The 21,683-nt window shown below is 51.8% G+C and overlaps 2 protein-coding genes across 2 annotated transcripts; one reads left to right on the top strand and one right to left on the bottom strand.

Annotated features, from left to right (window-relative positions):
- Positions 1-237: 237 nt before the first annotated feature.
- LOC114061795 lies at positions 238-10,307 on the top strand. The gene is made up of 6 exons (XM_027892583.1): positions 238-357; positions 593-731; positions 852-927; positions 1,331-1,482; positions 5,914-6,026; positions 9,836-10,307. Exons 1-6 carry the CDS (start codon positions 238-240, stop codon positions 9,866-9,868), a joined length of 633 nt encoding a protein of 210 aa, XP_027748384.1. The 3' UTR covers positions 9,869-10,307.
- A 3,463-nt stretch (positions 10,308-13,770) lies between these two features.
- On the bottom strand, positions 13,771-16,798 carry POU3F3 (POU class 3 homeobox 3). The gene has a single exon (XM_027892584.1). It carries the CDS (start codon positions 16,744-16,746, stop codon positions 15,427-15,429), a length of 1,320 nt encoding a protein of 439 aa, XP_027748385.1. The 5' UTR covers positions 16,747-16,798; the 3' UTR covers positions 13,771-15,426.
- Between the last annotated feature and the right edge of the window lie 4,885 nt (positions 16,799-21,683).

Raw genomic sequence — 21,683 nt, 5'->3', positions numbered from 1 at the left:
GGGCAGGTTTTATGCACAGGCTCAGCGCCCTTCCTCCTGCCAGGGCCACCTCCCAAGAGCGCCAGCCCCTCTCTGCTCTGCCCTGGGCGGCGCGGCGCGGTCCGGCCTCCGCCTCCCGTTAGATGGCGCTACAGACTTTACAACCACGTGTGTGGAGGGGAGGAAAAAGGAATAGTAATTAAAAAAAAACAAAACACTCTTATTGTCCGAAACGGGGGGATCTGGCACCGTGGAGGGATGCCCGTTTCCCGCGGGGAGCTCTCGAGGCCGCCCTCACCCTCACGGAGGCTGTCGGGGATCGGCCCCCAGAGACGCCCAGGGCAAACCCAGGGGCAAGTGGACGAGCCGGGGCCCGGCGTAATCGTCCCTCCTACCGGGAGAAGATCCTGCCAGGGCCGGGGAGGGGGAGCCGGCCGTTTCCCAGCCGGGGAGCTGGGCGAAATCCACGGGCAGTCTCTCGTCCCTGCCCCGCGTTATTTCTCCTTTCCAAAAATCTGCTCATGGAATCTCCACAGCCTGCCTGGGGTCTGCTGGCTGGCTATTTAATCAGTCCCCTTTCTTCCCCCCAGACACTTTTTCTTCTTGTTTGGAGTCGCGCGTTTCCCCCCTTGGTAGAACCCCGCAAGTTTTCGGCAGCCTGTCGGGGGCTGCCGCGGGGCTGCCCCAAGTGCGCGGCTCTGTCCCTTGCGCACAGAGGACAGGAGAGAGTGGGACAGTGTATGAAACCGCTGGTACGCAACTCACTAAGCCCATGACCGACCCGCCAAAGCTTCTTTCCCCGGTCCCCAGCCGAAAGGCGGCCGGATGCCCTCAGCCCTGTCTCTGAGCATGTAGGCGACCACGTTGAGAAGGGGTTAGGGCTGGCGCAAAGGCCACCCCCGCACCCCCCTCCCGTGCCTACCGTCGGGCCGTGAACTTTCCAGTGGGGTAAGTTCTCCTTTAAGAAAGAGAACTGTTCCTTATGCATATTTAAGACTGTTTGTCTGCAGTGCCCAGCTGACGCGGGGCTGGAGGCTCACAGTCAGGACCCGAGCTCTCGGGGAGTAAATCATCCCAGTTTAAAGGCACTCTCTGCCAGGGCTCCAGTTGGGAGCTCCTTGCCATTGCTCTAAACACATGTAAGTTAGAACGGAGGGGGAGGGGGTTGGAGGGCTGGGAGAAGGAGGAGGGAGGCTGAGTCTAATTAGGGAGATGTGCAAGGTATTTTGGTCATTCCAATCACCAACGTCCCCTCCCAAAAACAAACAAAAATAAACCATTTAATCAAGAAATCTTATCCTTGGACTTTTAAAATGCTTTATTATTATTATTATTATTATTTGTCGTCCGGCCTAGGGATTTATGCCCCACTCAGCACGCCTGTAACCCTAAGGCAGCCGAGCAGTGGGGGTTCGAGGCTCCCTCCCTCCTGTTGCCCTTCACGAGAGCGCTTTTCTGGGCGCACAAGTGTGTGCGTAAGGAGCGGAGAGGAGCACCGAGAGGGTAAGTGAATCCCTTGCTTCAGCCAGGGCGAGCAGGAGGAGACCTCTCACGTCACCCGCGGATCAGAGGGCTCCTCCGTCGCGCCGAGGGTGGGATCCCGAGAAGCCTCTTCAGCCTGCAGCGAGCGGGGGGAGCCTCCTGGGGATGCGAGCGCCTTGGAAAAGCCCCCTCCACGGCTAGGCACCCTGCCACCTCCGCGCGTGTGTACTTCTGTAAGTGTGTGCGAAACGACGAAGTGTATGTGAAGGTCAGGCGGGCGAGCTTCCACTGCAGCTCAAGTGGGAAGGAGCAACTTTCAGTGCTGTGCTCTTAGCGGTTTCCTGCCTTTTAAAGTGAACTTGTTCGAGTGTGTTGTTCAAAATGTGGTTCAGTAGTTATGCCTTCAAATTAAGTTGCTTCTCAGTCCTCACTGGGAAAAGCAGACATGTGTCCTCAATTGTATAGTATATATAAAAAAAAAATCTACTAGGTACTTTATGATTCCATCTGGAGAAATTAAAAGCCCAGAGCTGTAATGTTTATTCTTACATAGTTTACAAAAAAAGGGGGAAATGTGTGAGACACATGTCTCCAAATATAACCAAAGTGCTTTCCCTTCTGGTTAAAAAGTTGCATGCGAATGTTTTCATTTTAGCAGTCCCTGCCACCTGTACTTTTTCAGGGAAACTTTTCTTGGCGTTAGTGGTGAAGCACCAATAGTACTTATTAATGAATTAATTATTATTATGGCTGCTGAACTGACTTGAAGTGCTTTGAAGGCCAAACTACTCCACGTTAATCAGTTAAAATTAATTGTGTTTCAGCTGTTGTTTTAAACACGGTTTCAAAGACAGAGACAAGGAGGCTGTGTATGGGGTGTAGGGCAGGGGAGTGATCCGGAGACCCATCCCAGCCCATGGCACCGAGCCCATGGCTCAGAAGTTTCCTTTTGGGTTGCGAAACAGGCGCAACGTTGTCTCGCCTCGGGTGACACAAAGGTCCGAGGGGGAACTTGGGTGACAAACACCTCTTTCTCCCACCGGGAGGCTGCAAAGGTTAAGGGAGTCCTGGGCTTAGGAGGGCAGGCCCTTGCTGTGCCATCTTTGCTTGGCCGCCTTGTTCAGGGCTTTTTGTTTCTGACGGAGCGGCGAGGCTGAAAGGCTCCGCAGAGCCCACTCGCCCACTCGCGGCGGGGGAGGCGGGGGCTGCAGCCACTGCCCAGGAGGGTATGGGGGGAGAGAAGAAAAAAGCCCCACGAGGGGACAAGAGGCAGCTGAGCCGGGCTCTATGCGTGCCAGGGAGGCCAGAGGGGCGGCCACAGGGCTGAGGGCAGGAAAAACCGGGCCGGGCAGGCAGGCAGCCGAGATGCCAAGGGGATGGTCACCCTCTGCCCTGCCGCTCTCCGGTTGCTCCTCCATCGGCGAGACCTAGGTGGTAGGGGTACCGGGCTCAGCGGTGCGGCGGCTGGGAAAGCTGGGAAAGTGTGCCAGGGAGAGGAGTTGAGAGAGTAGGGCAAAGCCTGGGAAAGACCCCTGGGGCGATGTGCAGGGGGGAGGCCCCAGGGCCGCCGTTTGGCCAGCTGGTCGCAGGGCTGCCCGTGTTTGCCCAGCACTGCGGCTGCAGGGGAGTATCCCCCCCCACGAGGGGTGGAATGCGAAAGTGGGGTGGGACTGTCTCAGGTGGACCAGGTGAAGACCGGGATCGAACCGTCGGAGCTGGGGTACGCGCACAGACTGCTCGCACTCTCAGTGGGAGCTGGTGGCGGGGAGGGGCTGGAGCCCAGCTGCCCCTCTTCTACCAGGGAAATGATCTTTTCCCCAACGATAACGACCCTCTTTCACAAAGTTAGGGGCGGGCGAGAGGGAGAGACGGCGATTCCTCCAGGGCTGGACGCCGCACCCGAGCCTTGCCTGCCCCTCGGTCTCCGGCGGCCCCGGGGGGACGAGTCTGTCCCGGGGGGCACTGGACGTCACCAAGGATTTCTGTCCTCAGAAACTTACACTTCACAAAAGTAAAGCTCTCCCTCGATCCGGCCTTCAGTGTGTATTTTGTTTTGTTTGCTTGTTTGTTTTTAATGCCAGTCCGCAGAATGGCAATTGGAAAAACTGTATGCCCACCCTTTCTCTCTGGAATTGGGTTGCTGGGGGTTTTTTTCCGTTTGATTTTTTTCCCCCTTTTCTCAGAGGAAAAAGCTCTTTCTCAAAGATTCCCTTCTTTTCTCTCTCTCTCTTTTCCCCCCTTTATCCCATCCCAAAAGCTCAGCTTTTGCTTAAGACAAAAGGACAAGGAAAAAACCAAACAACCCAACCCCTATACGTGCTAACAGACCTTTCTTGGAGAGAAGTAAAACAAACAAAAAACTTCTACCTGCAACAGAAGAGAGGGTACAAAATTTCACACGCACACACCCCCTGGTCCTGTATCGAATACAGACAGCTGTAATTAATTGAAAATTGAGGGAAGAGATGTGTTTTCCACTTGGGAACATAGTAACTAAGGTGCAGAGGGCGGTCGGGTAGGTAGGACACCTCGTTCCGGCTCATCACGCGTGGAATCGTTCCTTCCAGCTGGGATGGGTGCTTGTGCAGATCTCGTAGAGGTGCAGGAGACAAATTCTCAGCTCTCATATATCACAAAAGCACGATGCGTTAGATGAAACACGTATTAACCAACTTTCTCCCTCTCCCTCCCTAGTTTTATTTGTTTCCCTTGGTTGCGGGACCTAGATGGTCAAAACCAAACAAAAGCACTTGCGTTTGAGTCGGCACTTTGTCGTCGGGGCAGCACACGCGCGTTAGATTATTGCCAGGGATTTATTTGCATGCAGCTGCAAACCCACAACCCGGCTGCTGACCGCTGCGCATAAAGGGCTGCTGGGGCCGGCCCCTGCCCGGCCGTCGCGACTCCCGGCGGGAGCGCGGCCCTGGGACCGGGGTGAGGGGAGGACTTGGGAGGGGGCTTACTCCCGACACGGTCTGGGGGTGGTCACAGAGCCCACAGCAGCAGGGTCCCCAGCGCAGCCAGAGGCTGCAGGTGCGAGGGATGGGGGGGAGTCGGGGGCAGTCCCAGCCTGCAGCCCCCCTCCCCACTACCCGGCTTGCCCCCAAAGGCAGCCGCAGCTCCCGCTGGCCTTGCTCGCAAACACATCCGGGAAAAGCTTTCCCTAATGCATATGTCCTGGGAAAAAAAGAACCGGTGGCAGATCCTCGGGATTTCCCAGAGCTATTTTCAGTGCTTTGAAAATTTCAGTAATGTTGATGTTCTTCCCCCACCCTCCTTCTCCCCTCTCTTCGGCCCAGCAACGTTTGACAACCTTTGAAGCAAAGGCTTTAGATTCGAACTACCTCTTTCGTTACCCCTGTAAGACTCCCCTCTCCCCCCATACAGACACATTGAGAGGATGAATTCGGAGGCATCTGGGATCTGTCTCCTCAGGCCTCCCTCCACCTCGGGCTTTGTCACTAGGTCTCCTTCATCTTCTCCTGGAGACACAGGCGAAGGCGCAGGGTTCCCAGGGCTTGAACTTGCTCCCCTCCGAATGCAGCGGGAGCAAAAACTGCCTCCGAAGCGGGAAAGGATGGAGTCAAACCAAGCCCTGTATACTTGGGAGGGGGGGGGGGGGGGATCTTCTCTCCGTCCCTCTGTTCCGACGGCCAGCATAGGACTGTAGGAGAAAGGGGAAGATGAAACTCGGTTCGGGGAACTTAATTATTTTGGCAGAGGAAAGAGATGTTCGCACTCCAGGCAGGCTTCTTCGGCTGCGCGTGAGCAAGAGGGGCTGCTCCGAGCTTCTCTGCCAAACAGAGGGGGATACAGAGCAGGAGCTGCCCGGCAGGGAGGGCCAGGCCGGGAGGGCCCCTCCGCGGGGAAAACCGTTCCGGGAGGGCGAAGCTGGAAGGACAATGAAGATACACAGACACACACACACAGGGACACGTTCGCCCCCCGCCTCCCTCGCATCCCCGCGGCGGTGCCTGGGGATGTCGCGCTGCCCCTTGGCCACGCCACGCCACCGGGAGGGGGTGAAACCCTCCCTCCTGCTGACAGGCCAGGGGGGACGGGCAGGGCTGGGGAGGTCGGAGGGCAGCCTACCCCGCCGGGCCGCCCTGTCTAACGCGGAGTCCCCCGGGTGCGGCCCGGTCTCTGGAGGGACACGACTGGGCTGCGCAGGCACAGGAGCGCGCACCCCCCTCACTCCCCCGCAGAGCACAGAGGGGATGTCTCAAACCCCATTCCCTCTGGAAACTGGGGAATACGAGGCTTGGGGTGCTTGCGCAAACTGGGATACTCCTCTGGGTTGCAGCGGGCAGCGCTTGTGGGGAGCGGGTCAGTAACGCGAGTGGTCAGGAAAAGCGCGGGGAAAAGCAGGAGGGGATGAAACCATTCGCAGGCTCCTTGCGGAGCGGGGGTGTGTTGTCATCTTTGTTTTGGTTCTGTTGTTTTGTTTTCCAGGAGATTGGGACAATAGCTGGAGTGGATTATGCATTCCCGTAGGCAATACTTCCCTATATGAGCTTCAGGATGCAGTTGGAAGCTCGGGAACAAAGCGGGCATCGAATGTCAAGGTAACTGGTCCCCTTCCTTTGTTTATGCTATTGTTAATGACGGGGCTCACTCAGCCCTGGCCTCAGCCGTGCTGTATGGCATTAATATTGACTTGAGAGAATAGGCAGGGCAATTAAAAAACAAACCCCAAACCCAGAACAGCAGCAGCACCCAGCCCAAGCCCAGTTCTTCAGGTAAAACATGCTTCTTCTGGGCTGCTGACAATGATATTGTCATCTCCCCTAGTATTCACAGAAATACACATAACATTTGAAAGATTAAACATATCTGTATCCATCATTAACACCTAGGGGAGACAACGTAACCCTGTTCTTCAGTCCAAAATCAAAAGGGAAAGGGCATTACCTTCCAATACCCAGTATTACAGCATGAGGGAATTCTCATCATGATAAAAAAAATTTAAAATTAAAAATCTAACAAAATTATTCTTTTAATCATGATAATCTAAAAGTAGCAGAAACCAGAGTGTTTATTGACTCATTTTTCTTCTTCTCGAGGTAGTGGATGGTATTTAAAGTTCATCATTTCAAACATCTCCTTTTTAGTTTAATTTCCTCAACAATCTAGCAATTTCAGAAAACTGAGTTAAAAATTTTGGTACACATCTGAATATGGATCTGCATAAAATAGAGAGGGTGGGAGAACTGGGGAGAGTATGTTTTATTATTTTAGGAAGAGAAGGGAGTGTAGGTTTGCATGTCTGTGAGGATGCATAGGTGTGTGTGAGAGAAAAAAATTAGAGATTTGCACCTTGCACGTGGTCTGTAGCTTTAGTGTGGATGCTGGAACAAATATCCATTACAGTTCTCTGAGAAATGTCACACTCGGGCAGATAGACCCCTGTTTTGAATGAGAGTTCCAGGAGATGAAAGAAATGTATGTTACTCCAGAACAATTTTTTTTATTATTATTATTTTTTTTTTTTTTTAGGAAAGATTAATCTCAGCTCTGCTATTCTGGGCCCATTTTCTGTCAGGCAAGGGATATAATAATGATCTATGCCCAGCACTTCTCATATCTTTTGTACTTGGTAAATATTCGCAACGTCTTGAATGTGGAGGGGAGGTGAAGATATGAGCCCAAACTCAGCTTCAGAAGATCCTCACTGCACTCACGCAGAGGTGGGAAAAAAACAAACAACCAAACCAACCTTTCAGAAGACCCTCCAGTCCACAGCTCCCTACAGCCATGCACTTACTTTTTGCATTTTATCTACCTGCTTGGTGAAGTGGTCTAAAAACTTCAGGCTACCTGGGTTTTTGTGACCAGCTCAGGGTGTACATTAGTACTCTGGTTGAAAATGGAGCCTGGAGTTGTTAAGCAAACAGTTCCTGCTTGCCTGTAACACGGACTGAATGCTGTATAGTCAGCTTTATGGAGCGGTGGCAGGGAAGTAGCACCAAGCATTTCCAAAACTAATAACAAAAAGGTTACTATATATAAAATGTTTATACATCTCACATTCCCTCAAGTTGTTTAAATTTCAGTTTGATGCACATAAATATAGCAGCCATACCAGGTTCCCCATTAGCCAGTCCCTGCTTTTTAAAATCAATTCATTTCAATTTGAAAGAATGGCCCAATATGCAAGACAGTCAACAACCCTCTGACTTTCTCCACTCAGTGTGGACCTCAGGAAGAAATAGCATCTATCTTTGTCATTTCACATGCTATTGCAGTGCCTTGACACTGTTTTTTAAGAGCAGGCCTACTACCAATGAGGGTAACAGTCCCCAGCTGGTTCCCTTTTTCTAATCCATTTTCCCCTTTCTCCTTTTGAGAAGAAATAGTTCTGCTGAGCCCCCAGGTCTGGACTTCGGGGAGCATGGCACAGTGGTCTGATATAAAAGCACTGTCACTGTGTGTGGAAACTCTCCTCTGTACTATGAGCCTTGCAAGAAATGCAGCGAGGGGACACTTGGAGTAACCACACATCGGGCATCAAGCAACAACAATCCACTTCACACTACTGTGGAGGAGTTTGTTCCCAAACCAAATACTTTGTGGTGCTCAGTGCTGGTGTCAAATTGGTTTGAACTGTCCCAAGTCTAAAATAAAGATCTACACTGTGGTATACCAGTGAGTTTTTCTTGCTAAACCTTCCCTGCTTGTATTGAAGGTATAGAGCTGATGTAATACTGTCTTTTCCCCCCACGGATGGGTGCAATAGGAAAAGTTCAGAAAAGTTCTGTTTATCTTCTAGTTGAAGAAATGCAAGCTATCAGAAACAAACCTAAGTTTGAAGGTACAGTTTTCAACCTGTGAGTTGGAACTATATGCACTGGCACTATTCAACTGCTCTGTAAGGGCTGCGTTCGAATTTTGGCTTTTAATCTCAACTCTTAGACAGAGATGCGAAATGGAAAGGAATCAGATTATTTATGCTGTAGCCTTGTGATACACATCCTATAACCGTTGGGGAGAGAAGAAAAACACTCTGCTAAAGCTTTGGGTAAGCCTGAGTTTCAGGGGACTCTAGTCTTCACAGGTTCTTACTTCATTGCCTTTCTTCCATTAGTATTTGTTATATGGGATTTTTTTTCCTGCTTTCTGTGTTTTAAAGTGAGTAGAGACTAAATCCTGTGGAGAGAGTGAGCTCCCTCCACCACAAACTCACATTTGGAAAATGCCTACCCCTTTTGACTACCCCCCTTCTAGTCATCCTCCCCCTTTCAGGGAAGAAAAAAAAACTTTAAAAGAGAAAGAGAGAAGCAGGACTGGGGAGGACGGGGCAACTCCTGATTCCTCAGTGATCTGCACAGCTGGGACAGACCTCCGAGTTCCCCCTCGCCTCCTGCAGACAAGTCCCTTCGGAGAAGAAACCCCATGCCTGAACTTTTAACGTGGCTTGGGGTTTATACAATTCTGGCTCCATTTCAGAAGTCTCGAAAGGAGAAAAAAAAACAAACAACCAACAACAAAAGAAACAAAAAGGGAAAAGAAAGTTTGGATTTAACTCTTTGTTGCTAAAAAACCCACCACAACCAAACCCCCAGCCATTAGCAAGAGCGAGCAGCGACCCTGGCAGTCGGCGCCCGGTCCCGAGGCGGCCCTCCCCGCCACACAATGCCGATGGCCGGCAGGGAGAGGCAGCCCCAGCCCTGACTGCCAAGCACCTTGCGTGCAGCCGAGCCCCGGAGCTCCCCCCGCTGTCCCATGGAAGGGGCAGCACTTCTTCCGAATACCGCGAGGGAAGGCAACCCTGCCTGGGGGCTGCGGGATTGGCAAGGAAGTTTTTTGGTACTGCTAAAGGCATATACACACACACACACAAGCATATATATCTATCTATATCATACACACACATCTTTATATATAGATTTATATGTAGGTGTCTAGTCTATGTTTAAATTGTTCTATCTATACACACAGTCCTCCCCTGATGAGGTCATTCTCCCATATATACGAGATTGGGTGCATGGTGCCAGAATCTAACTCCAAGATCTTATCTCTGGCGATCTGAAAGCAATATAAAGTAAATGTTAGCAGAAGGGGAAATAAATTTTGGAGAGAAACATTCAACAAGGTGTCCCTGAAGGCTTTTCCCCCGCCCTCCCCAGCCGATGTACCCACGCACTTTATGCCGAAGAGAGCCATTTCGGAGCAAGAGACTCCTGCTTCAGAGCAAGCATAGGCTGCACCCCGCATCGTGGGTCTCTGCCTGGCTGGGGCTGCACCTTGACAATTTTTATCCTCTATTCCCTTTCCTGAGCGATGCTCTCCTCTCTAATGCGCTAATCGGCTGCAGCTTATTTATTTTTTATTTTTTCCCCTGTGGCTCCAAATGTCTTAATGTTTTTGATTTCAGGAAACTCAAAACGGAAGGAGGGATGCTACTTGAAAGTGTGACTCAAAAAAAGAGGTTTCGCTTTGCAGCCATCAGTAGCACCAGGAGACAGCTCCATTAAAAAAGTAGTTTTCCACTGCTCTTGAAAAGCCGTTATTTTTTACATCGCTTTTAGGAAGATAGATTAACAAAACATCACATTTCAAGCCACTCTGATCTGTAATTAAATGGAGGAGCCCGTTTGTATTCTCCTATGGCTTTTACAGAAGTTGCAGTGATCCAAAGTCAGGTTGCTGTGTCAGAGTGGCATTTTTATTAATGAGAATACAAAAAGCTTGCATATTCTTAGCCCGGCTTGAATTTAGTTGCTAAGCAACCGCTGTATGGTAATTCATCCGCGAAATTTAAATCTTGGAGAAAGGATCCTGCGTTTTGCTGAATGGTCGCCACGAGGAAAACAACTTGTGGGACCCGCGGCAGCTGCCGCCGCGCCACCGCGCCGCCCGCCCGCCCGTCGGCTCCCCCGGGCCGCCCGCCGCCCCGGGACGGCCCGCGGGGAGGGAGCGCAGCCGGGAACTGGCGGCCGCCCCGTCGGCGCTGCCCCGGACCTGCCTCCCACGGGTGGGGAAACGCGGCGCCAGTGTTTCCCCGTGCGTGGAGAGACCCGGGCCCGGCCGCAGCCGCCCTGTTCGAGGGGGGGGGGGGGGGGGGGCAGGTCCCAGGGCGGCCCCGGAGGCGAGGCCCCATGAGCACCTCTGTAGACCCGGCTGCTCCTTTGGTGTCGGAGAGGACGGGATGGGCGGCGAACCTTACCCCGCTCGGCCTTCACTCCTTAGCTTTTTGTGCCGCCAAAGCCTCTCAACCAAAGAACTCCCTACTGCTGTGTCATTGACACTGCGGGGCCGCTCGCCCTCCTCTCCCCTCGCTCCCGCCGCCTATTGAGCGCTGCGCCCGTTCCATTGTGCCAAACTGCAACTGAAAACACCGATAGGGCAATAACCACCTCCCTGCATCTCCTCCACTCGCTCCATCCATCCATCCATCCCTTTCGCCTCAGGCGACCAAGCTCCTCGCCAACTCTGGCTTCAGCAAAATAGGTCCCTGTCCTGAAGCGCTTGCCCCACACCTGCCTCCGAAGCCGGGACTTGTTGCATCCCTTTTGGAGTTGTACTAATTACCCTGGAACTTTAACAAACTAAAGTATATGTGGGGAAGAAGCTCACGCCTACAGTTTGGTCCTGCAGCCTGCCAGTTACAGAGGTAATATTTACACTCGCTTCCAAATTGGAACGAGCATCTCTGCGTCTCAGAAACGTATCTCTGTATAAATATATAGAAGTATCGATTTTGCTGTAGCTTGAAGATGTTGATCATTTATTACAAAAATAAACGAATAAATACAACAATATATTGTTGCTTTCAACAGGATAAATATTTTACAAATATATAATTTAAAAAAACAAATTTAATTGTTAAAATTATTTAAAATAGTACACTTATTGATAAAATTATCAATAGTATATACTGCATTTCATATTAGAACCAATTATTCTCTAAACGTTCCATTTAAAACCATTCATACAAAACAAATTATGAGCATTGTAATGTGCAAACACGAGTCACTACAGTAAAGCAAAGGGTTCTGTAAAGATCACTTTCCGATAGGAACTGCTTGGTTTTAAAACCGAAGTAGAGCTCTTTGCTAAATTTCGGAAAATATGCGGACCAACAGCAGTGAGATGACTATTTTGAATACACCTGAAAATGATTTATTGTGTACAGACTCGACGGGGCAAGGATAGGATGTGAGAAGACTGGGGCGTAGTGAAGGATCACAGGATATGAAAATGTAAACTATAAATAATCACATCTCGGGATTACCCAGTCTGACCAAACATAACTTTGTAAAACATTTGGCTTTCCTTTAGGTAGGAAAACAAAACAAAACAAAAACAAAAGCAAAACCAAAAACTAAGGAAAATGATGCCGACTCCATTACCAAGCACAGAACACTGATATTATAAATGAATACAATTACTAAATTCATTAAGAGATCTGGTGATATATAACAATATTTTCATTATTTACACGTGTAACAATATAACCCTTAGCGCAGACCCTCTCATTTATTATCTATCTCTTGCTATCTCAGAGACTCACAACCCTGAAATTCCTAAATACATTCAAAGGATTCAGTTTCTCGGGGGCGGGGGAGGGGACGGAGGGGTGGCGGGGGGTAGCGCCCATGGCCTCACTTTTTGTGCATAACAAGTCCACGGAACAGGGACATTTTGCCAGTCCCTTCGAACACACGTTACTCCTCCAGCCTAACCCCCAGCTTTTCGGAGGCAGCAACCCGCAAAGGTTGCCTTTTAATAGAAACCAGCGTGAAGCCTAACGTTAGCTCTTTGTTGCCATCCAAATCGAGTAACCAAATACCGCTCCGAAATTTAAATAGACTTTCTCCGCGGCTAATAAAACCGCTCCCCTTCGTGTGTGAAAACAGGATCCCACCTGACGTGTCGGTGGTACCCGGCCCCCGGAGGGGGGCCCGGCCTGCCCGCCTGGCCGCCAGCCCCCGCCCGACCCTTTTTCCCTGCCCAGCAGCAAAATCAGCCAGCAGCTTCTGCTAAAACGAACAAAAGAAAGAGCGTCCTTTACCCTTTCGGGTTCTCTTTCCCTTTGTTGGTTTGGCTTCTCCCCACCCCGCTTTTTTTTCCTCGGTGTCAGTAGGGCCTTTTGGATTTCACAAATCAAACCGACGGTGATATTTACTACGAGCTGGTGTTAAAATAATGCATCCCGGTGCCCGGCTCTCAGGTTGGCTTTGATTTATGGACTGACACAAGGCCTATCTGAAAGGAAGAAATGCTTGTTGTTCCTGCAGCAGTTTTCTGGGGGTTTAACCCCTGCCTCAATAGCACTTAGAGAAGCAAGGGGGGGGGGGGGGGAGGGGGGCGCGGAGAAGGGAGGAAGAGGAAGGTGAGGAAGGAGCCCAGGGGTGAGCTGGATCATAAAAGAAAACCTTATTCTCCAGCAGACTATCAATGGGGTCAGGTGGATGCAGTAGATGCAGCTCTCTACTTCCCATAACCTCCCCGCTGCAAAACGAAGAGAGTTGAGACGGTCATTCACTTGTCCCTATATTGCAATAAATTATAGCGGATAAGTATGACAGGTCAGCTAGTGCATCTATTGGCATCTCCAACGTTACTGACACACGCGTGTGTTTGCAAAGAAGGTATGGCAGCGCTATGGCAGAGTGGAGGAGAAAACTAGGCTACACCACTTCACACCCCATAGAAAAACCCTAAAACAACAACAACAACAGCCACAGCAACAGCAACAACAGAAATGGTGAACTAGGCAGACTGCACGTAGGATGCTGAAAGTATTCTATATATTCAGTCAGAAAAAAACCCGAACGTACCTTTTTTTTAAATTATAAAGACAAATTAAATACAAATATTAATACATACATAAAATGCATAAAAATAAATTATAGCTTAGCCCCCCTTCCCCTTCTTTGCCCTCCCAAGCCTCAGTTTGGAAAATGAGAAAACAATACTGAACTTTTGGAAACATCCCTCTCAGCACCGGCCACGCGGGACCAGAGGACACGCTCAGGTATCACCCGCGCCCAAGTGCCAGCCTAAACTGAGCTGACACAGCCCTTTGTGGGAGAAGGTGGTCTTTGGTGATCTCTAGTCTCGCCGTCCTTCCCGGTGACACAGGGTCCCCGGGCTGATGGAAGGGGCCGCGGACACGGGCTCGGAGGAGGGGTGGGCAGGGGGTGAGCCCCGCGCCGGGCCGGCAGCGGCAGGGGCACTGCCGGCGAGCACAGGGCCGTGCGGCCGGCAGATCGGACCCTCGGTATTTCTCTCCTTTCAGCAGTATATCCCTTCAGAGAACTTTTTTTTTTTTTTTTGACATGTTTATGCATCAGACACAGACTATTTCATTCTAACAAATTTATTTTCTCAATCAGCTCTTACGGAATCACTACTCAAATTAAATTACAATCAAATTATCACATCAAAAGATACCCTTATTACCTAACAACTGTCCATATTTTCATTTCATTTTGATTTGTGCTCGTCTGAAAAAAACACGTAATACAAGATCTGGGGAAAAAATAAATTACCGTTTTGCAGCAGTTCATAGGTATTCTGAATAAAATATTAAAAGAAGTCATTTAATGAAAATATAAAGCAAATTTTTTTTTTTAGATCAACAACGGATCTAACAATTCTATATTGCCGTCTTTTTGAAAAGTCTGTTTATTAAAACCTACCAAAAACACTGCTTGGAAATGGCAGTATTATATAATCACATCCACAGCACCCATTCAATCAAAGTTGGCAACGGATTTAGGAGAGGAGAAGTTCAGATAAGTGCAGCTGCAGATGCTCAGTCCTTCTAAATCCCTTTATCTGAATCAGTCCAGAAATAAAAAATAAAAATATTAATAAAAAAAATATTAGCAGTGGATTTTTTTTTTAATGACTCTTCCATGATGATTGGCAGCCGTCAGGAACAGGACTTTGACAGCCCTAAATTATTTCCCTTTCTCTCGCTGGTTCCCTTAATTCATGCAAAGTCCTTCTACAGAGCTCGAACTTTAGGTACCAACAACATCTCCTTCTCCCACCCTCCCCCCGGCGTCTGTCCCTCCCCCCTTTCTCCTCAGGGTCAGTTTTATCGGCGTGCGGGCATTTATTTCCATATTTTTGTTCTATAGCTATACCTATATATATAGATAAATATATATATATGTATTTGCTTCCCTATTCAGCCTGCTTGTTTTTAGTGCTGTGTGCATAATTTTTTTCCTGGAAAAAGTGTCCCGTTTCATTTTGCAGAATATAGAGATATATATGTTTTCAGAGTGGATGTCTGCCTTGCACCAAAATTCTACGGTTCGGCCAAGAAAAACAGGGTGCTGGAATGCAGCAGGCACCCTCTGATTAACCAGATTATTTTGCTTCTGCTTCCCTTTTTTTGGATTGCTCCCATTGAAAAAAAAAAAAAAAAAGAAAAAAAAAGGGAAAGAGAAAGGAGAAAAAAAGTTTCCGTGATTCATAGAAGAGAGCCCTTTTGGGAATAGGGGGAAGAGTGCGAGGAGGGGGGAGGAGGGGAGAGAAGAGGTGCAGGAAGTGGTGTTCCTTGCTGTGACAGGGGTATAATTTGGAGAAAAAATTAAAATAAAATTAAAAAAAAAATTCCCAAGCCCACCCATCCAAGCCCTCTCCCCACAGCCAAACAACTCCCCGGCACATCTGCAGTTTTGGTGCATTATGCATCTCCACCCCGTTTTCCCAACACGGTCTAAACGCTCTCACTCGGATCGACCTTCTCCACCGCTCCCTATTGGTATCGATCTTATATATATATAGATGCACGCATATATCCATATATATATAAACACAAGCAGTCTGAACGAGCCTGGATCGTGTGTGTGTGTGTGTGTGCGCGCATGTGTGTGTGTGTGTGTCACTGTGAGCGTGCGGCTGTGCGCGGTGGTGCCGGTGCCGGTGGCGGTGCCGGCGGCGGTGCCCGGCCCGGCCCGGCCCGCGCTGCCCCCGCGCTCCCCGGCCCGCCCGCGGTGCCCCTCACTGCACGCTGGTCTGCAGTCCGTGGTGAGGGGGTGGCGTGTCGGAGTTGACGGTGCCGACCTGGGAGTAGACATCGTCGGGGGTCTGCTGCTGGATCCCCGGGGGGGTCATCCGTTTCTCTTTCTGCCTCCGATTGCAAAACCAAACCCTGACCACCTCCTTCTCCAGCTGCAGGCTGTCCGCTAGGTTCGTAATCTCCTGGGCAGAGGGCTTGGGGCATTTCAGAAAGTGGCTCTCCAAGGCCCCCTTGACACTCACCTCGATGGAGGTCCGCTTCTTCCTCTTCCTGCCCTGGGCGGCGATCTTGTCGATGCTGGTGGGGCTGCCAGTGGAGGAGTCGGCTTCCTCCAGCCACTTGTTCAACAAAGGCTTCAGCTTGCACATGTTCTTGAAGCTGAGCTGCAGGGCCTCGAAGCGGCAGATGGTGGTCTGCGAGAAGACGTTGCCGTAGAGGGTGCCCAGCGCCAGCCCCACGTCGGCCTGGGTGAAGCCCAGCTTAATCCGCCGCTGCTTGAACTGCTTGGCGAACTGTTCCAGGTCGTCGGAGGTCGGCGTGTCCTCGTCTGAGTGCGGGTCGTGGCTGTTGACGCCGCCGTGGTGCGGCGGGTGGTGCCCAGGGTGCTGGTGGTGGTGGTGGTGGTGGTGCCCGGGGTGCTCGCCCAGCTCCGGCGTCTCGCCGCGCACCAGCCCCGGGTGCACCAGGCTCTGCCCGCCGGGTGGGGGACTCAACATGCCGTTCACCGTGAAGCCCCCGGGCTGCGAGTAGAGGAGCGACTGCTGCTGCTGCTGCCCGCCGGCCATGGAGGGCAGGTGGGCGGCCGCCGCCGCCCCCCAGGCCGCCGGGTGCCCCTGGTGCGGGGGGCCCAGGTGGGGCGGCCGGTGGTGCAGCGCCGCGCCCGAGTGCAGGTCGTCGCGCCCGCCGCTGCCCTTGACGTCGGGCGGCGGCGGCGGCTGCTGGGGGCTGCCCGTCATGCCCACGGGGCTGCCGGACCAGGGCGAGCCCGCTTCGGCGGCTGCGGCGGCGGCGGCGGCGGCGGCGGCGGCGGCGTGGGGCAGGGCTGTCACCCACTGGTGGGCATGGCTCAGCATATGGCCGCCGTTGCTGGCGGCCATGGCGCCCGGCATGAAGTCGCTCTGGACCATCTTGGCCGCCGGGTCGCCGCGGTAGCCCCCCGCCACCGAGGTGACGGCCACGCTCCCCGGCTGCATGCCGCCGCCGCCGCCGCCGCCGCCGCCGCCCGAGTCCGCGTGGACGATGGAGCCGGCCGCCAGGATGCCGTTGCCGGGGAGGTAGGGGTTAGAGGTGGCCGCGGCCATCCCGCGCCCGCCGCCCGCCGCTCGCCCCCGCCGCGCCGCAGCCGCCGCTGCGCCGCCGCCACCGGCTGCCGGGCGCCCGCCGAGAGCGCCCTTGCCCGGCGCTGCCGGGGCCGCCGCCCGCGCCGCCGCCGCCGCCGCCGCCTTCCCAGCCTCGCCGGAGCGCCGGGGCGCGGGGTTCACCTGCTAGCGCTCCGCTGCGCGCTCTCCTCCGCCCGTCCGCCGGCCGTCCTGACTCCGCTCCGCGGCGCGCTCGTTGCGGTCGCCGGCTCTTGCTTCGCCTTTTATATTTTTTTAAGCCTTTCTTTTTTTTTTTTTTTTTTTTTCCCAAAAAAGAGAAATATTTAGCTGTACATATATTTTTCCTCCGCCTTCTTCTCGCCCGGGGTTGCTGCTCGGAGGGAGGAAACCAAACAAAGGCTAAAAAGCGAAAAAGGAGGGGGGGGGGGGAATCAAAAAGCCCCCGTGCTCTTCTCCCCTCCGCTCCCCTAGGAGTACATCTCCTCCTCTCAGCCTTCCCCTCTCAGAGAGAAACTTTTCCTTTTCTTCTTCTTTAAGGCTTTGTGAGTGAGTATATTTTCCTTTTTTTCTGCCTCTCTCTGTCTTTCTCTCCTCGGTTCCTCGATCTCCTTTTGCTCTTTTATTTGCAAGTTTTGTTGGTGTCCTAAGAAAACTTCCTGTGATGATGATGGTGGTGATGGTGGTGATGATGCATTTCTCAAAGTTGTGCTGTTGCTGGAGCACTTTGTCCCCTTTGAAACAAGAGTCCTGCCGGAGCCTTCTTGCTAGAGTCACGCTCTGGATAAGACATTTTTTTTTTCCTCTACCTTTCCTTTAGGCGGTCGGAAAAGAAAAAAAAAAAAAAAAAGTAAAAAAGAAATTTAAAAAGTTGAAATTTCTCGTTACCTCGCGAATTGTTTCTTTCCCTCTCCCGCTCGCTCGCTCGCTTGGTTTGTTGTCTTTTTTTTTTTTTTTTTTTTTTTTTTTTTTTTTTTTTTTTTTTTTTTTTTTTTTTTTTTTTTTTTTTTTTTTTTTTTTTTTTTTTTTTTTTTTTTGGTGTTTGTTTTGCTTTTTATTTTAATTCCAGCAGTTGGTCGAGGGAGGAGGTGGAGGAGGAGCGCCTTGGTGGAGAGGTGTGTGTATGTGTGTGTGCATATATGGTATCCTTTATACACTAACTCCAGCGGGGAAGTTGGCTGCCGGGCTGGCAGCGCGCACTGGCGGTGCCGGAGTCCCGCCGCTCGCCTCTCCCCGCCTCCCTCTCCCGGGCCGTGCCCGCGCCCGCGCCCTCCCTCCTCCCGTCCGTGCGTCCCTCCCTCTCTCCTTCCTTTCCTCCCTCCCTCCTTCCCGCCGCCCGCGCCGCCACCGCCCGGCCCCGCCGCGAGGAAGCGGCCGCGCCGCCCCCGCCGATTGGCTGCGCGCCCCGTGACGGACAGCCCGCGCCGGCCGCGCGGCCCCCCTTCCGGCCGTTCCGATTGGCTGCCTTTTAATTTAGGCAAAGCGGCGTCGGAGATGGAAGTTGCCCCCCTCTTCCCTCTATCCCTCCTCCCTTCTCCCCTTCCTTCTTCCTCCTCCTCCCTCCCTCCCTTCCCTCCTCCCTCCGCCTTTTAACTCTTCCTGCCCGGCGGACACACGCACCTCGGAGCTCTCCCGCCGCCACCGCCTCTCGGGCAGGGGCGAGAGCGGGCGGTAATAATTAATAACAACAGTAATAACGACGATAATAACGACGCCGGAGCCGGGCGGGGGTCGGAAGGGCGTTTGTGCGGAGGTGCCGCTGCCGTGCACACGCACTCGCCTCCCCCGCCGGCAGTGCCCGCACCGGCGCTCAGAGCTGCCCCCCCGATGCTCGACCCTGCAGGCGCCCGCCCCCCGCCCGCTCCCTCCTCCCTTTGTCCGCCCCCGCACCCCGGCGTGCGCCCCGAAGCCCGGCCGCCCGCCCGCAGCCGTCATGCTGGGAGGCCGGCCCGGCAGCCCCGGCGAAGGGCCGCCCCGTCGGCGGGGGAGGCGGCGAGGGGAGCCCCGGCCGGGCTTGCCCTGCGCGCCGCGGTCTACTCGAAGGGAACCAGCCCCGCGGCATGAAACGCTGTATTATTTCTCGTCCAGCGGAAAGAGTTAAGGGGGGCGGGGGAAGGCGGGGGGCGCGGGGGAGAGATGCGACCGAGCGGAAACGCTGCGCGCAGGCAACCTCAGTGAACCACAGAAAAAGAGAAAGTGGCAACAAAAACAAGGGCAAATTGAACACTCCTCGGGGACTGCCGGTGCAATAACAGCGCTCGGACACGAAGGAGACACGGCGCTACCAGTGACCGCCGCGCAGCGCCGTCCTATGCGCGTTCCCCGGGTGGCGGGGACTCGCTCGAGGGAAACACGCGCGGTGCTGGCAGGGGAATGGGGAACGTCGCCCCCCGCCCGGCCCTGCCCGCCTCGCTCCCCTCCTCCGCACGCCCGGGGGGCGGTGAGCTGCGTCCCGCTGGCAGCGCCCTCCGCGCCGCCCCGCTCCCGCCGCGCTCGGCAGCCGGTGCTCGGGGCTCCCTCCAGCCCCCGGCTGGCACAGTACGAAATACCATGGTAGGTCGGGTTAGAAAAACCATTCAAGTGAAGCGTGCGCATCTGAAGGGCGCTGGTATCTAAGCACCAAACATAATGATTTTATATATACACATATATATGTATGTATGTATGTATGTGTATTTGTTCCCATACGTCCTCCAAAGGTTTATTTTTTATATATAAAAGATCCAACACAGATTTCATTGAATAAATCTGAGATCTCCAGGTGCAGACGTTTGAATAGTCAGTGCCAGAACCCCATGTTTTCCTTTCCAGCCGATTTTGCTTGGATCAGGCTCAAAAACCGAGTGAGTCTCGTGGTTTTGTTTACACTGAATGGGGAGGATAGGAACGGTGCCATGGGGCCGTCTTTCATTAATATACAGTGAGGATTTTGTCTAAATTACTGCTATGAATTTCACAGTACACGCTTTCAAAAGCCGTCTCAGGTGGCCTGATGAAACGTGATAGCGCCTCTGCAAACAGATCTACTTTCTTAATAAAAAAGGAAGGTGGGGGGTGGTGGAGAAATCCCCTCAAAATAAAAAAAAAAATTGTACACCCTCATAACAGCGACAACAAAAAATAAAGCTTTAGATGGAATAATGTCTTTTATTTAAAAAAATATCCCAACAAAAAACAAACAACCAACTTCGTTCCCCAACTCTTCCCACCCCCTCCCTTGCAGAGTGAGATTGTTTTGTCTGGAAAAAAATCCAAAGTATAACAAGGGGAGAACAGTTAGTGCTGATTTTCATTTGCATAAATTTTCATATATTTTGGTGAAAATAATAGACTAGTGGAGAGCGGGGCTTAGTGGAGTCAGTGCAAAGGAAAATCTTAACATGGATCGTTTCGCTGGAGTTGAGAACATGCTTTTTCCCCCCTGTCACCTTATTAAAATCTAAAATTAAAAAAAATTCTCTAAATCCTGGAAGTATGATCGGTAAGTGTTTTACATTTTTTATCTACTTTTGTTTTCTTTAAAGTCTTCTGGATATATATTTTCAAAAGCTTAGGACAAGACAGGGAAACCTATGGCAACTGCCTGGAAGGAAATAGGCTGGGAAAAAAAAAAAAAAAAAAAAAGGGAAAGGGAAAGGAAAACAAAAATCCCACCAGCAACAAAAAGCACCTTAGTGAAATATTACATAAAAAGCATGGATTCATTCCAAAGCTCAAGGCAGCAAAGCAATTCTTCAGCGCTGGAAAGTCTTTCTGGTTACTACTTCACTTTTCTGGGCACTGTTAATTATTGTAACACCAGGACTCGGGAAGGAGAGGGGGGGCGTGGGGGGGGTTGGGGGGACGGCGAGGAAAGCTCTCGAAAATATTACAGATCTGTAAAGGGGAGCCGAGGCAGAGATGCGGGCTGTTTTCAAACGCTGGTTCGCGGGGGGGTGGGGGGGTCGCCAGGCGAGCGGGGAGGGGGCTCGGCCGGTGCGGCGGGCGGGAGAGGGGCCGGGGCCGGGGCCGGGGCCGGGGCCGGGGCCGGGCCGGAGCGCGGGGGACCCGAGCACCTGCCGGCGCAGGAACGGGCGCGGGGGGAGGCAGGGGAAGGTGCGGAGCGGCGATGCACGCAGAGGGTTAATATTGTAACTAGGGAACAGACGGTTAAGCACAACATCTAAAGCTCTGTAGTAAAAGTCCATCAGAAAGAGTATAATCAATCAAAACTAACCAGGACATCCCTTCATTTTATTCTCCAAGGAGATTGGGGCTGGAGGATTACAGTCCAGATTTCACTTTGTTTCTCTCTTCTGACAGTCTTGCCTGTCTCTCCGCTTTCCCTGAGTCCCGTCCAATTGAGGGGTGTAGTCTAATGATATGAAACTCTTTTATAGCGTTTGGGTCAGTGTGATAAATGTGATAAATAATGTAGGATTAAATTAATAGGCCAGATACCGCTCCTGAAAACTTTATCGAGGCTTAAATATCCCATTATGTGACTTTAATTATTTTAATTTTACTGTGTTATTTGCATTTTTTTCCCTTCCCCTCTCTGTTGCTGCTCTTTTGGACACACAATAGCTGGTGATCATTGTAATTTCCTAGAATTAGTTACTTCTTTGGAAACGGTCGATAGCCAAATCAATAAAATGGCTTGTAAAACTAGGGAGGTATAGGTTTCAATTTGGGAGGGGGAGGAAGAATCGCTCATTTTCCACTTCTTGTTGACGTGCCCAGCGTCTCTTTTGACTGGGGTTAACTCTGTGTGCTCCATCGGAACAGATGCCGTATAGAGCTACTCCCTCAAGATCATTTGTTTCCTTGATGGGGGAACATTTCTGAGCAGAACATATTGGTTGCCATAGAGAAAGAAATAAAAGGAAGAACACTAGTCACATTAAGCTATATGTTTGTGCACTGGGCTTTAGATAAAAGGA

This window comes from Empidonax traillii, unplaced genomic scaffold (assembly GCF_003031625.1).
Source record: "Empidonax traillii isolate 1590-97213 ecotype Southwest subspecies unplaced genomic scaffold, ASM303162v1 scaffold360:size843394, whole genome shotgun sequence".
Classification (NCBI taxonomy): Eukaryota; Metazoa; Chordata; class Aves; order Passeriformes; family Tyrannidae; genus Empidonax; species Empidonax traillii.
This window is presented reverse-complemented; position numbering and strand designations above follow the sequence as displayed.